We start from the raw sequence: 12,326 nt of genomic DNA on the forward strand, positions 1-12,326 counted from the left end.
GGTTGGTAGTTAAAAGACTGTGTGATGGGATCGGTGTTCGAACTGATTCTAATAATAGTTTTTAGAAACGCTGGTAAACACACAAACCAGTTTTGTTGCCTGCCCGAGATAAATTAGTAAAAGTGGAGATGATTTTCTGCAGGAAAGGACTACTATTATTGGGGCGGGCCGGCGCCGGTTTTCACACGAACGGGACGGGACCAAATCCCACGTAGCGCAAGGACTGAAAATTTAAGCTACGTGGTAAAATTAAATCTAGTAAGCCAGAAATGGCAGGCATGATCTAGTAGGTCGTTACGCCAAGAAGAGAGAGAGTAAGAGAGAGACTACTGTCAAATGTCTTGCAGATCGTTACAAAAATTAAACTGAATCAGAACTGGCAGATCAGATATTCTCATTGCTGAACTATTTGTTCATTTCTTCCTATACTTTACTTTCCTACACGAACCACTTTTATTTAAGCTATTTATTTATTTATTTATTTATTTATTTATTTATTTATTTATTTATTTATTTATTTATTTATTTATTTATTTATTTTTTTCTTCGTTTCTTGTGTGCATTTTGTATTTTTGTATTCTTTTGCATTCATTTACATGATTTGTTTACTTGTTTATGGATGTATTTATCCATATATTAAATATTGTATTATTTTTTCATTCCTTCATTTAATCATTTATTTATTCACTGTTATTTATTTCGTACTATTTTCAATTACTTCTTAGTTATTTAACTTTTTATTGTTCTTTGTGGTTTAATGTATTTGTTTTTTTAAATTACAAACGAACAGTTCGAATTGCTTCCGTTTACTGTTATGTTACTTGTGATTTGTTGTATATTGTAATTACTTACTACAGTCACATAAATTAATATCAGTCTAGTGTAAGACTCTAATTTCTAATTTTAAAAAAAGTCATGAGTTTCCTTGCCTAAAGGAACACTATCCTTTTATTGATCAATTTTATCAATGAAGCCATAACGGATGAAATCGTTCTCAAGCACAGCTACACATTAATTTCTTCTAGCGAAAAATAAAGGCAAAATCAAATTGAAATCTTCCACAGACAAAAACCCATCTGGAAAAGGATGATTTACGCAAGAAGCAGCATATTTACTCAATATTTGCCGTTTCTTGTTGTGCCCTCTAACCTGTCCGCAGGATTGTGGCGGCTTTGGGGGAGGCGATAGCGATGAAAACAGGACCTCGGTTGGAGTTTTGAAAGAAAACTAGAAATAAATGAATACTACTGGTGTACCAACAAAAAAAAAAGAGAGAGAGATGGGAGGAAAACGTCTACCAAAAGCCAGCGCCAGGCCTTTTGGTTGTTAATGGTCGGTTTGCCATTTACGGACCCAAAATACGTACCGATGCCGGTCCTCGTGTTGTGCTGCTCCACCGGTCGATGTATAAATTGACGTAATTGACTGGAAAGGATCTCTTCCCCGTCCAGTTCTCCTTTCGGCCCTGGCATGTGTGTATGTGTGCATTTGTTTGTTTGTTTGTTGGATGTTTTTTTTTGTATCGTACCTTTTTTCCCGCTTCTTCCTTTTTTTGTTCAATATCCAATATGTTATGGCACCGGAACGGCCAAGGGTGGTTTGTGCCGCACACACCACCGACGCACAACGAGGATGGGTTTGAGTGAATAAATAGCAAAAGGAGACCCGTTGCAAAAATTGATGTTTCATCGACGGACGGATAGATTTCGTAATGGTGGCTTAACGGACTATGCCGGGACTGTGCTCCCTGGGCTGCAAAAAGGGAAAAAGGACCTCGTGTATCCATCTTGCATCACCGTCTCGATCACGTTGAATACCGGTGAGCGGCTCGTAAACCATTTAAGGAAGCCCGGTAATCATGAGTCTGATGATTCCTGACCACGCCTGACCACCATCAAAGCGTCCCGAGGTTGGGGGGAATTCCTTGGAAGGAGCAAACCTCACACTCTCCCGACGCTGCTCGGGGTCTTTCCGTCGTCCGAAATCGATACTTCCTTGCTGCAAAGCTGGAACCACCCCCAGAAGCCCAGACCGGGCGGGCAAAGGAGGGCTGGGGTCTCCAGCACACCTCCAGCAAGGACCACCTGCCAATGCTCGGGATATCCGATTTAGTGCAGTGTGTAATGTCTATAATCAACGGAACGATCCGACCACGATGCGATTGCGACGGGTTTTGCCCATTTGCCCGGATGGGGGAGGTGGAAAGGTAAAACTGCAGCACACCCTGTCCGGGACTGTTTGGCTAATTTTATTTCTTCAGCAAACAGTCCACCGTCTGGAAGCTAAATTGCAACGTTACATGTGGCAAAGCGCCCTCTCAACGCCGGCGTATTAACCCGAGGGCGCCTCCTTTTCCGACAACGCAGGAGCATAAATTAATCAGAAAATCGATTGCTCTACCCTGAGGGAGGACATTTCTGGTAGGGAAACTCCTCGGGTGGGGAGGGTTTTTCCGGGTTTTTTTTTTGAGGTGGGGGGGACGCTTTTTCCCCATACTTCTTTTATTGGGAAGGAAGTTGCGACGGTGGGGGTTGGTTGGTTCCCCATTGAAGGAGGGCTAGTGATTCGTTGCGAGCGATAAAGACTTTAATTATTACGGCAAATAGTGAAGGATTTTTCCATTTCCACACCTTTGTTCCTCTTTCCGCCCTTCGTCGATTTAACCCCTTTGCTTCTCGGTCGCGCAGGGAAATGGCCCGTCTACGCTCAGGTCTCCACTTTCGTGGGCTTAATTTCGGGTTATGTGGGCCCCTTCCGGACCGGAAGTGGAACGTTTCTTTTATGGGTGGTACGGTGGTGATGATGTGGGCCGTTGGCCAATCAGTGACAAAATCAGCGCACACCGCAGCACACGAGTCAACTACTTCTACTGCCCTGGGTGAGTTTTTGTACAGTGGTGTTGGTGAAGTGAAAGAATCTGGCCAAGGATAAAATCGTTAAAACGATCAACGACACTTTGGGGCTTTTTTAACGACAAACCGGTCCACACCGGGATTGCGGGCGTGTAAGATGCGTAGCTGTTTTGGGCGGCGCAGTTACGGCTTGATAAGGCACTGGGGACGGTCGAACTCGACCAGGAACTGGTGTAACGCCTTTCGACAAGAAGTTTTATGTGCAAACACACGCGCTCGAACTCATTTATGAAGTAATTTTCAGAAATATCTTAGATCATGTCTCACGCTAGAATAAAATAAACACCTTGAAAAATGTGTTCAGATCTGATTTCGTGTGAGAGTTGGAAGAATGTCGAGGATGAATAATAATGATTACTCATTTACGAGAGTTAAAATTACACCTCAAAGCCTGCTGATATCAGTAATTACTTCATCTTGAAGCAAAGATTTATCTGCACAAAACGATAGCTGATAAGCTTGTAGCACTACTGCATTCCAAATCCTGCAGAACGTGTAGTGCCGAGAACCGGAAGAAACATGTTTTATGGAACACTGAAGGTTTAGAATTTTCCCGTCGGTAGAACAAAAACCGCATCACCAAAAATGATTCATCCACGGAAATGGTTTGCGCGAGTAAGAACCGACCCGAAAGCGAGCCAGAAGCGAATTGTTTTCCCAATCTCACGCACACACTTAAACACGGCCCATTCCATTCGGCTTTCGCGAGCCGCTGCTGACACGCACACCCATGCAGGCACGAGTTTTGTAACGCGAAGTTTTCACCGAGCCCGGCTCGTAATTGTATAGTGAGAAGCACAAATTGAAACGCACCGTGTGTGGAGCACCCGATCATGTTCTCACTTCGCGCGCTGCTCGATTCACTTCGTGAGCTGCTCGAATGGTGAGCGGAAGAGCGATAGCATGCGGAACCGCTCTCGCTGCCTACACTCGGGAGAAATATTCTCCCGAAGGTATGCGCGAACACACCGCACACACAGGTACACACGCACGCGCGCACAGCCGAGCCGCGAGAAGCGACCCGACGCAGTGTAAAATGTTTCTTCGCACGGCTTTCGTACGCTCTCACGCTCACTTGCAATCGGAACGTCGCGCCGAGCGGTTGTGCCGTGTGTGCTGCGTACTTGGCCCGTACTTTTTCACGCACGGGAAACGAAAACAATAGCAAGGGGAGGGCATACCAAGCCAAACAGGAGTGAAGAAAGCAAAGAAAAAAAAAGCAGAACAAATTAGTGTTGTGCCCGGAACCGCGTGTCACCGCGTGAGAAGAAATTCACCATTTTCCCAATTGCGGAACAACGGCAGCAGCAGTACTCGAACAGAAAGGTGTGTGAGTGTGTGTGTTTTGTTAGTGGTTTTGGGGGGCCCGGTCTGTTGTTTGGCAGCAAAGTGAGTAGTGAGTGTCGATAAATGGTTGCATGTGTAAAGTGTGCGTGAGCAAGCGAGAGAACGGGAAGACGGAACAGTTCGAAGACATTCCCAGACGGTTGGTTTTTATTTGGGAAAAAGCAAAAGGTACTGGTTTTTCAAGTTGTGTGTGATCTTGAAAACCGGGCGCGCGCGTCTTTACCTGCACACATCACCTCCTCACCGGGCCTTGCGTGGTGGTGCTGGATGCTGCCATATTACCATCGGTCGGATCTGTGGAAGGAATTTATTTCTCTTTGCGTGCGTGCGTGCGTGCTAAGAAGTCCACGGGAATAGATCTCCGGTTAATCGGTTCGTGAAAAAAGGTTCGTGATGCGAGTGAGTGCGTATTGTTGCTACCATACACACTCAAGTTCACTTCTTTTCTTCGTTTGGCCGTAGGCAAAGCCTACTTGTCAACAGTTTTCACAGAGCGTGGTGAAATAAGCGTGTTTAACGGGCGTGAGAAACGAAACACTGTTGGTGCTTGGGTGCTCGTTGCGTGATAAATTGGATTTTGTTGTTGTTTTTTCTCTCCACTTCTTAACCCACCAATATACGACAACTCAACTTGTGAAGGAAGCCGAAAAGTGAGCAAAAAAAAAGAGGCACCCCAACAAATCTCATCTGCCTTTTGGTGTTGTAGGCAGCCAGGGGCAAGAAGAAGAAAGTGTGTCTTTTTTCGGCATACCACCGGCGCGAGAGTGTGTAAACGAGGTGTAAATGATTTATGCTGCTTGTGTTTCTACCAGCCGATGCCCTCGACCGCAAGCAAGCAAACCCAAACCCCGAGGATGGATGATGTGCGCCCCCGTAGGTGGATTTGAATAATTTGTTACCAATCCTCCGGAGCCCACATCCAGACACCCAATGGCATGGCACTCAAGCCAGCTTGAGTTGAAACCAATGCAGCAGCAGTAGCGTTCTGTGTGTGTGTGCTTATGTGTGTGTGTGTGTTGCCTCTTTTTTTACATTCGTTGTTTCCTGTAGTAGGAAAGTAAAAAAGAATCCCAAATTAAAACACACGCACAGCGAGTAGCGAGTACGGCGCGCGAGTGTAAGCGAGAAGGCTTTGCGTTGCGTGGTCGCGAGTGAGAAGCGAGAGCGAGCAGCAGCGAAGGAAAGAGAAGAAAAGGTGGTTTTGGTGGGTCCCGAAACGAAGAATAATTCAGGAAGTGTGTGCGTACGTGCCTGTGTGGCTCTTCGCTTCTTCACGCAGTGTTTTGCTGCGAGCGTGTGTATGTGTGTGCGTTTGTGTGCATTCCGTGAATGAGTGTGTGAGCAAGTGTGTGCCGCCGTCTACACAACACACCACCCTCACACGCCGCTCCCTTCTCGACAACCCAGACACGGTGTGTTGTGTTGTTACCGGCACATTGTGCGTTTGAAGAAGAAAAAGCAAACGAGAGCAGAAAGGAAAAAGAGAGAGAGAGAGCGAGAGAAAGAAAAGAGAAAAATAATTTGTAAAGCCCGAAAAAAAGAAGCCGTGAAGTGGAATAACAAAAGCAACGAAAAAAAAAACGGGAAAAGAAAAGCAAAAAGAAAATGGTCGAAAATATTTGAGCCGTGCCCGCACACACCACCTTCATTGCGTGAGTGCGTGAGTGTATGTGTGCACCACCGTACGTGTGCACTCGTGTGTTTATGGAAACGTGTGCGTGTGTGTGTGTGTGGGTGTATGTGTGATGTTGTACACAATGGAAAAGAAGGAATAGAATTACACAACATACACACACACACATACACGGTGTGTGGAGTGGAAATTACACAGTGTGTATGTGTGCAGGCGACCGTATTGATGATGCGTGAATAGGATGTGTATTTGGGTGTGTGTGTATTAACGCACCTTTTTTTTCCTACTCCCTATTGTTTCCCTTAGCAGTGTAGAAGAATGAAATATGCGTAGATTGTGTGGCGTTTAGTGAGCTAAAAAGAGCATCCCCCACCCCCACCAAAAAAAGGAAGATTAAAATTGGCAAATCGAATGCCCACGGTGTGAGCGGAAGGGAAGCAGCAAACAAAACGAAAAAAAAAAACTCGCGTTCGTGAAAATTCAATTTATCGTTCCTGCCGGCGCTTGTTTGTTGTGTTTGGGAGGCTCTTGATTTGTGCGGTGTTTTTCTTTATTTTTTATCCGTTGCCTACCCTACACATCGAAGTGTGCGTGTGAGAAACAACGGAAAGCACTCAGCATAAATCTCACCGAGCGGTAAAGCTGAGCTCTGAGTTGGCCTTGCGGGGTTGATGCGATAAACATATATATGCAGTACATCCGCCATCTTCTCCCGGCTGCTTGGATGGTGTCAATTCGCGTCGGGTCCCTGTTGGAACGCATAAACCTAATCGTGTTTTGCGAGGAAACCGTTTGACATTTGCGGATACGCTGTGCCAGACAGTGTTGTGTGTTCTGTGTGAGATTCCGCGATGGATGACTCCGGTTTGCTGATAAGTGGGTAGATAAACGAAAGACACACCATCAGCTGATGACAGCTGTCATCGGTGAGCCTTGATCTTGATCGTGTGTTTTCCGCACTGTGCAACGCGTAAAAGAGAGAGAGAGAAACGGAGAACTTTCAGTATAGGAGGGAGATCTTTAGTGAAACGAGTGTGTGTGGTGGTGTGAAATGCTAACAGAATGAAAGTCCGGCATCATTCTCATCACGGTACCAAGAGTGACAAAGGTTGCTACAGTAGTAGCAGCAGCAGCAGCAGCAGCAGTATGGCTTTGAGGGTAGTAGACACAGATGCCATCGATCGACGACGGTGTAGTAGAACGGCAGCAGTATCGTCGACGACCACAACAGTAGCAACTAATGGACGGAATCTTCGGTGGCAGAGGCGAACGTCGTCGACAGTGCACAGTAATAACGGCAGCCGTACCTCCGGGACTGGCTGGCGAAGGAGAAGCAGTAGAGCGGTGGACAGTGAACCTCCCCGGGAAGATGACAGCAACACGCTCACCAGCAAACGGCGCCGGTACAGAAACGTAAATGCCCGGTTAAGGTGTTGCCTGCCCGGTGTTGGCACCAGCTCCGCCCTGACGATCGCGCTGGTGATCGCGCTGCAGCTGGTCGCCCTGCAACCGACCGTGCTGCACTGTGCCAAAACGTTCTACATGCACTGGAACACGACGAACAGCATCTTCCGGATCGACAACACCGACCACATCATCGACGTGAACAAGGGCAACGCGCAGTTCGAGTACGACCAGGTGCATATCATCTGTCCGGTGTACGAGCCGGGCACGTTCGACAACGAGACGGAGAAGTACATCATCTACAACGTGTCGAAGGTGGAGTACGAGACGTGCCGGATCACGAACCACGATCCGCGCATCATCGCGATCTGCGACAAACCGAACAAGCTGATGTTCTTCACCATCACGTTCCGCCCGTTCACGCCGCAGCCGGGCGGTCTCGAGTTCCTACCGGGCAATGACTACTACTTCATCTCGACCTCCTCCAAGGATGATCTGCACCGGCGGATAGGGGGCCGCTGCACCACCGACAACATGAAGGTCGTCTTCAAGGTGTGCTGTGCGGATGACCAGCAGCAGCAGCAGCAACATCATGGCCATCTGCCCTCGAACGGCACCGTGCTCGGTGGTGGCCACTCCCATGACGGTTCCAGCAGTGGCGGTGTGTCGATCAACACCAACAACACCATCTCGATCGACGCGTTCGATCCGAACTCCCGGCTGCTGCCACCCGCCATCAACACCAGCCAGGGCAACATCGTGCAGAACACCGTCAACTGGCCGGTGTGGAACGATGGTCAGCAGCATCAGCAGCCCCCGCATCTACCACCGCACGTACGTCCGCCACCCGCGACGCCCGCCATCATCGGTGTGAACGGGCGCCACAACCATCACTACACCGCGTCACCACCCCGCACCTCGATCAACAGCGGCACGGGGATGGGTGTGGGGTCGGGCGGTTCCGGCGGTCTGTACGGTAACGGTAACCTTAATAACCATAACTACAACATAAACAGTCCACCGTCCAATGTGCATCCGGGCCAGAGCAAACCGACGAAGAAGACGAAAGAGTACGACAAGCACCCGAACGAGGTGGTGAAGAATGAGGAGCTTACGTACAACAATGGCGCAATGGCACCAGCGCGGTGTTCATCCCGCTCGGTAGTGGTGCTGGTAGTGGCCATTTCGCTAGTGTTCGGATGGTGGTCGTCTGCCACACCGATCGGCACCACCACCACCACCACCACCGGTTGGCGATTGCTGACGAGCTGAGGATTGTGTGAGGAAGGTGCAGAAGAACCGGGCGTAGATGGAGGCGAAGGCGGAGGTCACGCAGGCGATGTACCACCACCATCACCACCGTTCGCCGACGGTCCTGTCACGACATCCCTTTCGCTGCAGTAGTCCGCGTGTGTGTGTGTGTGTGTGAGTGTGTCCTTACCTTCCCTCCCTCCGGGCAATCCTGATTCCCCCCTCAATGTCCGGATATAATGAGGATGTGACGGATGCTGCAGGGCCGTGGTTGGCAGTTAGCTGTTGGTCCGCGGTGGCTGAAACGCTGGCGATGATGGACGCTTTTGCTGTCTCCACAAGGTGTCCTGGGTCGAGGGAAGGCTGCGCCATGTAGATAGATCCTTTTTTTGTTTGTTGAGGAAGAACAGGCAAGTTACGTACGTATACGTAACACCATCCCGTTCATTATAGTCACGCGAGAAGAAGAGATCCCGTTTAATATAAACCCCCCCATTCCCCTTCCCTTTCCCCCACACAATTCTATTAGGAGAGCTAGCGATGACTCGTCCACACGGCGGTATTTTAAAGTCTTCAGTAGATGCACGCGATTTTTCTTTATTAGTGAAAAACTGCAAGAAGAAGGGATATATGAGTGTATGTGTACGTGTGTTTGTGTGTGAGTGCGCATCCTAATTCCCTTTCCCATTAATCTTCCCCAGTTCCCCCGATTCCCAAAATTAGGATCACACCAACCATGTAGTCGTGTAGTAGAGCAGAGTGATATTAATTTAAAGCAAAACGAAACGAAACGATTAAAAAGTATGTAAGAAAGGTGAACAGAAAGACAAAAAGGAAACCTTTCGGAGATTTGATACAGCGGGAGGAAGATGTTATTTTAACACTGCGCAACTAAGTAGGACAAAGTATGAAAATTGGAACCCTGTAAAAAAAAATAGAAACGAAAATTTAAGAACAAAATTCCCACGGACAAAACAAACAAAAAAAAAACCCCCAGCAAACGTGCGTCACTGTTAATTCGACCTCCTAATTCGGCCCGATTCGGTAAAGAAAGTTAAATTAATTGTAATGATGATCACATCACCTTAAGTGAGCCTAGCATAAATTGGAAACGGAACGAAATTGCAACAAACGGAAAACCCTGTAATGCGCCATACATTTCCTAGTACTCAAGGTGTTTAAAGTAGGCATTAAAGGTGTTTCTTCTTGGGGAGTATTTATGTCATTTTTGACCAAGCTTAATACACTTCGTAGGTTTTTTTTTTAATGGCAGTTTCTTTGCATTATTTCTCGTTTTTGGAAAGGAAGAACTGAGGTCTACGCTTTTTAAAAACAAATTTTGATAAAAACTTCTATTAATTTGTTTCTGAATGGTTGCCATCTTTGCTGACACGGAGTTATATGCTTATTTCATTCATTTACAATTATGTAAAATTTATTTGTTTGTTACAGTTCCATGAATTCCAACTCATGGTTTCATGAATTTCATGTTTGAATACTTATATACATTAGTATTGGCGCTGTGCACACCTTGGTATTCCAAAACGAGGCATATTTTTTATTTTATACGTTTTAATGGATGACACTTATGTGACAGAAAATTGTTGGAAGCCTTCGCGCACAACATCTGTACACATCTTGGTCGCCATCCAGTTTAGTGAAATTGTGAATATGTTCTCGCGGTCGGGAGCATAAGCGCTGTCTCATAATAACCCACAGCCACAAGACCAAACATACAACCTGTATAAAGCTTGGTTAAGAATTGGACTACTATTGAGAAAAGGATTCCTTTAAACACCTTGTTCGCATTTATTTTCCCATAAGTCTTTTTCCATCCCTCCCGAAAGCAAAGGTGTTCGCGAGTGAGCATGAGATATAGAGACATTTAAAAGACTGACCAATGGCTCCTTCACGCTGTCGTATTTCTTTTTTTTTTAATGCCACAACAAACCCCAACCAATATGCATTTGTGTGTCCAACCGAAGTGCATCGCAGTGTGTGCGTGTGTGTGTATCTAATCTTTTAAATGTGCGTGTTTTTCCTAATGTTTATCCATTAAGAGAAGCAAAATCAATATTATCCCCGCAACCACCACCACCACCACCACCACCATGCAATCAACTCCACTATTTGTGTGTAATTTAAACACTTATATAAAGCTTATATGTTCACAGTGGAACGGTATTATGTAGGCAGCGATCACACTGCGCTTTGCACGCACTGTGTTTGCTTTAAGTTATTTTATTTTATATTCCCGTAAAACCCCTCCAACTCGTATTGCCATCCAAAAGTCAAACACACACGGTCTAAACCTACTCCCAGACCAGAGTATTAGCGTGGAAATAGTGAAGATGGTACTTTTATTGCTTGTGGAACAATCGGTTTAATGGAGTTTCATTTTTCGTCTCTCTCTCGCTATCGTTGTTGTTTTGCTATAAACACTTCCGCATTGGAACACGGTAGAGTGCGGTGCTGTGCGAGATGGCCATGTTTTCCGTACCATACAAACCGACACAACCGATGAATCTCTCGATGATGCAAATCCTTACCGCGTGCCGTGGGGCGAATTTGGGAGCGAAAGTCGAAAGTCCGGGTAGTTGCTTCGGTTTGCCGGCACTACTATACTCTAAGTCACATCTCGCGTGTATCTCGCGTACGTTAAATGGCAAATCGTGCATCATCCTTATCACATCACAACGCCACCCGCACACACTATTAGTTTCCACTAAAACAGGTGGAAAAAGAAACGAAAAGACGACGATAGAAATGGTGGGAAGGACACGGATTGATGAAAACGTTGTGTGTATAAATAGTGTTCTAAATCCTAACGAAGCAAAGCAAATTGAATAGGCAGTAAAGGGTGTAAAATGTAGAACAAACAAACAAACAAACAAAAAAACACACAGGGGCAAAAGTGGGAAAAGTGAGAGAGAGAGAGAAAGAGAGAGAAAAAATAAGAAAAGAAGGAAAAAACGAAAGCGTAACGTTATATTTCGGGTGGAACCTATGTTCGATGTTAAGTAACAAACAAAAAACCAATAATTTAATATGTCGATTTTTAGTAGCTTGTGGGGGGGGAGGCCTTTTGCTTTTGCTTTTCCGGTTGGTACTACACACCCCAGCCGGGGGAAAAGCGAATGCAAAACAAAAAACCTTGTCCTTTTTCTTTTTAATGTTTATTTTTGTAAATATAGTGAATATTTTCGCAAAAAATTATCAAACACAACAACAACAACAAACTGCCTTGTGTTCCGTCTTTTATCATGACCCCGAGCCCCCCAAACGACGATCACCCCTTCCTTTGTTTGGGTGGGTTTGTGGGTTGTGGGTCGAAGTATATCGTTCAAAGAAATGTTTGCTGTTTATTAAAACCAAATACAGGATTATTCAATGTTCACCCTGCTCCTCGCAAACAAAAAAACATTCCTCACTTTTGGACGTGTCCTCTAACCTTGACAGAGTGGAGGAAATTGTTGTCGAAAAAAAAAGGAAAGTCGTCGTCGGTTTTTTCTAGTCGGGAAGTATGTTTCTCTAGGGCACAAAGAAAAAATGCGAGTCCCAAATGAAGTAAGTAGCCTGCGTGTATCGGATCCCCCCAAAAAAAAAACCATCGTCCTCTCCCATCCCCCCCCGCAAGGGAATGAAGATGTCGTCTGTCAGGGAAATTGACATGCAATTGATGGAGACGCGCGGTACCCGGTTCGTGTGTCACACCTGGTGGCTGTTCAATTTCAACTTTTTCCCGAACGGTTTTGATGATGTGGTTGAAGTGTGACACT

At 46.1% G+C, this 12,326-nt stretch overlaps 1 protein-coding gene across 6 annotated transcripts; it reads left to right on the forward strand.

The window, feature by feature from the left end:
• The first annotated feature begins 4,000 nt into the window (after nt 1-4,000).
• Nucleotides 4,001-12,007, forward strand: LOC128300237 (uncharacterized). Of its 6 annotated transcripts, none has more exons than XM_053036232.1 (2): nt 4,001-5,919; nt 6,199-12,007. In XM_053036232.1, the coding sequence occupies exon 2, from the start codon at nt 6,955-6,957 to the stop codon at nt 8,566-8,568; it is 1,614 nt and encodes a 537-aa protein (XP_052892192.1). In that variant the 5' UTR covers nt 4,001-5,919; nt 6,199-6,954; the 3' UTR covers nt 8,569-12,007. The 6 variants fall into 6 exon arrangements, with proteins under 6 accessions (XP_052892192.1, XP_052892195.1, XP_052892196.1 ...); XM_053036235.1 differs by having other exon boundaries at nt 4,001-4,308; XM_053036236.1 differs by having other exon boundaries at nt 4,001-4,308; nt 6,202-12,007.
• The last annotated feature ends 319 nt before the right edge of the window (nt 12,008-12,326 follow it).

This window comes from Anopheles moucheti, chromosome 3 (genome assembly GCF_943734755.1).
Source record: "Anopheles moucheti chromosome 3, idAnoMoucSN_F20_07, whole genome shotgun sequence".
In the NCBI taxonomy this organism is placed as follows: Eukaryota; Metazoa; Arthropoda; class Insecta; order Diptera; family Culicidae; genus Anopheles; species Anopheles moucheti.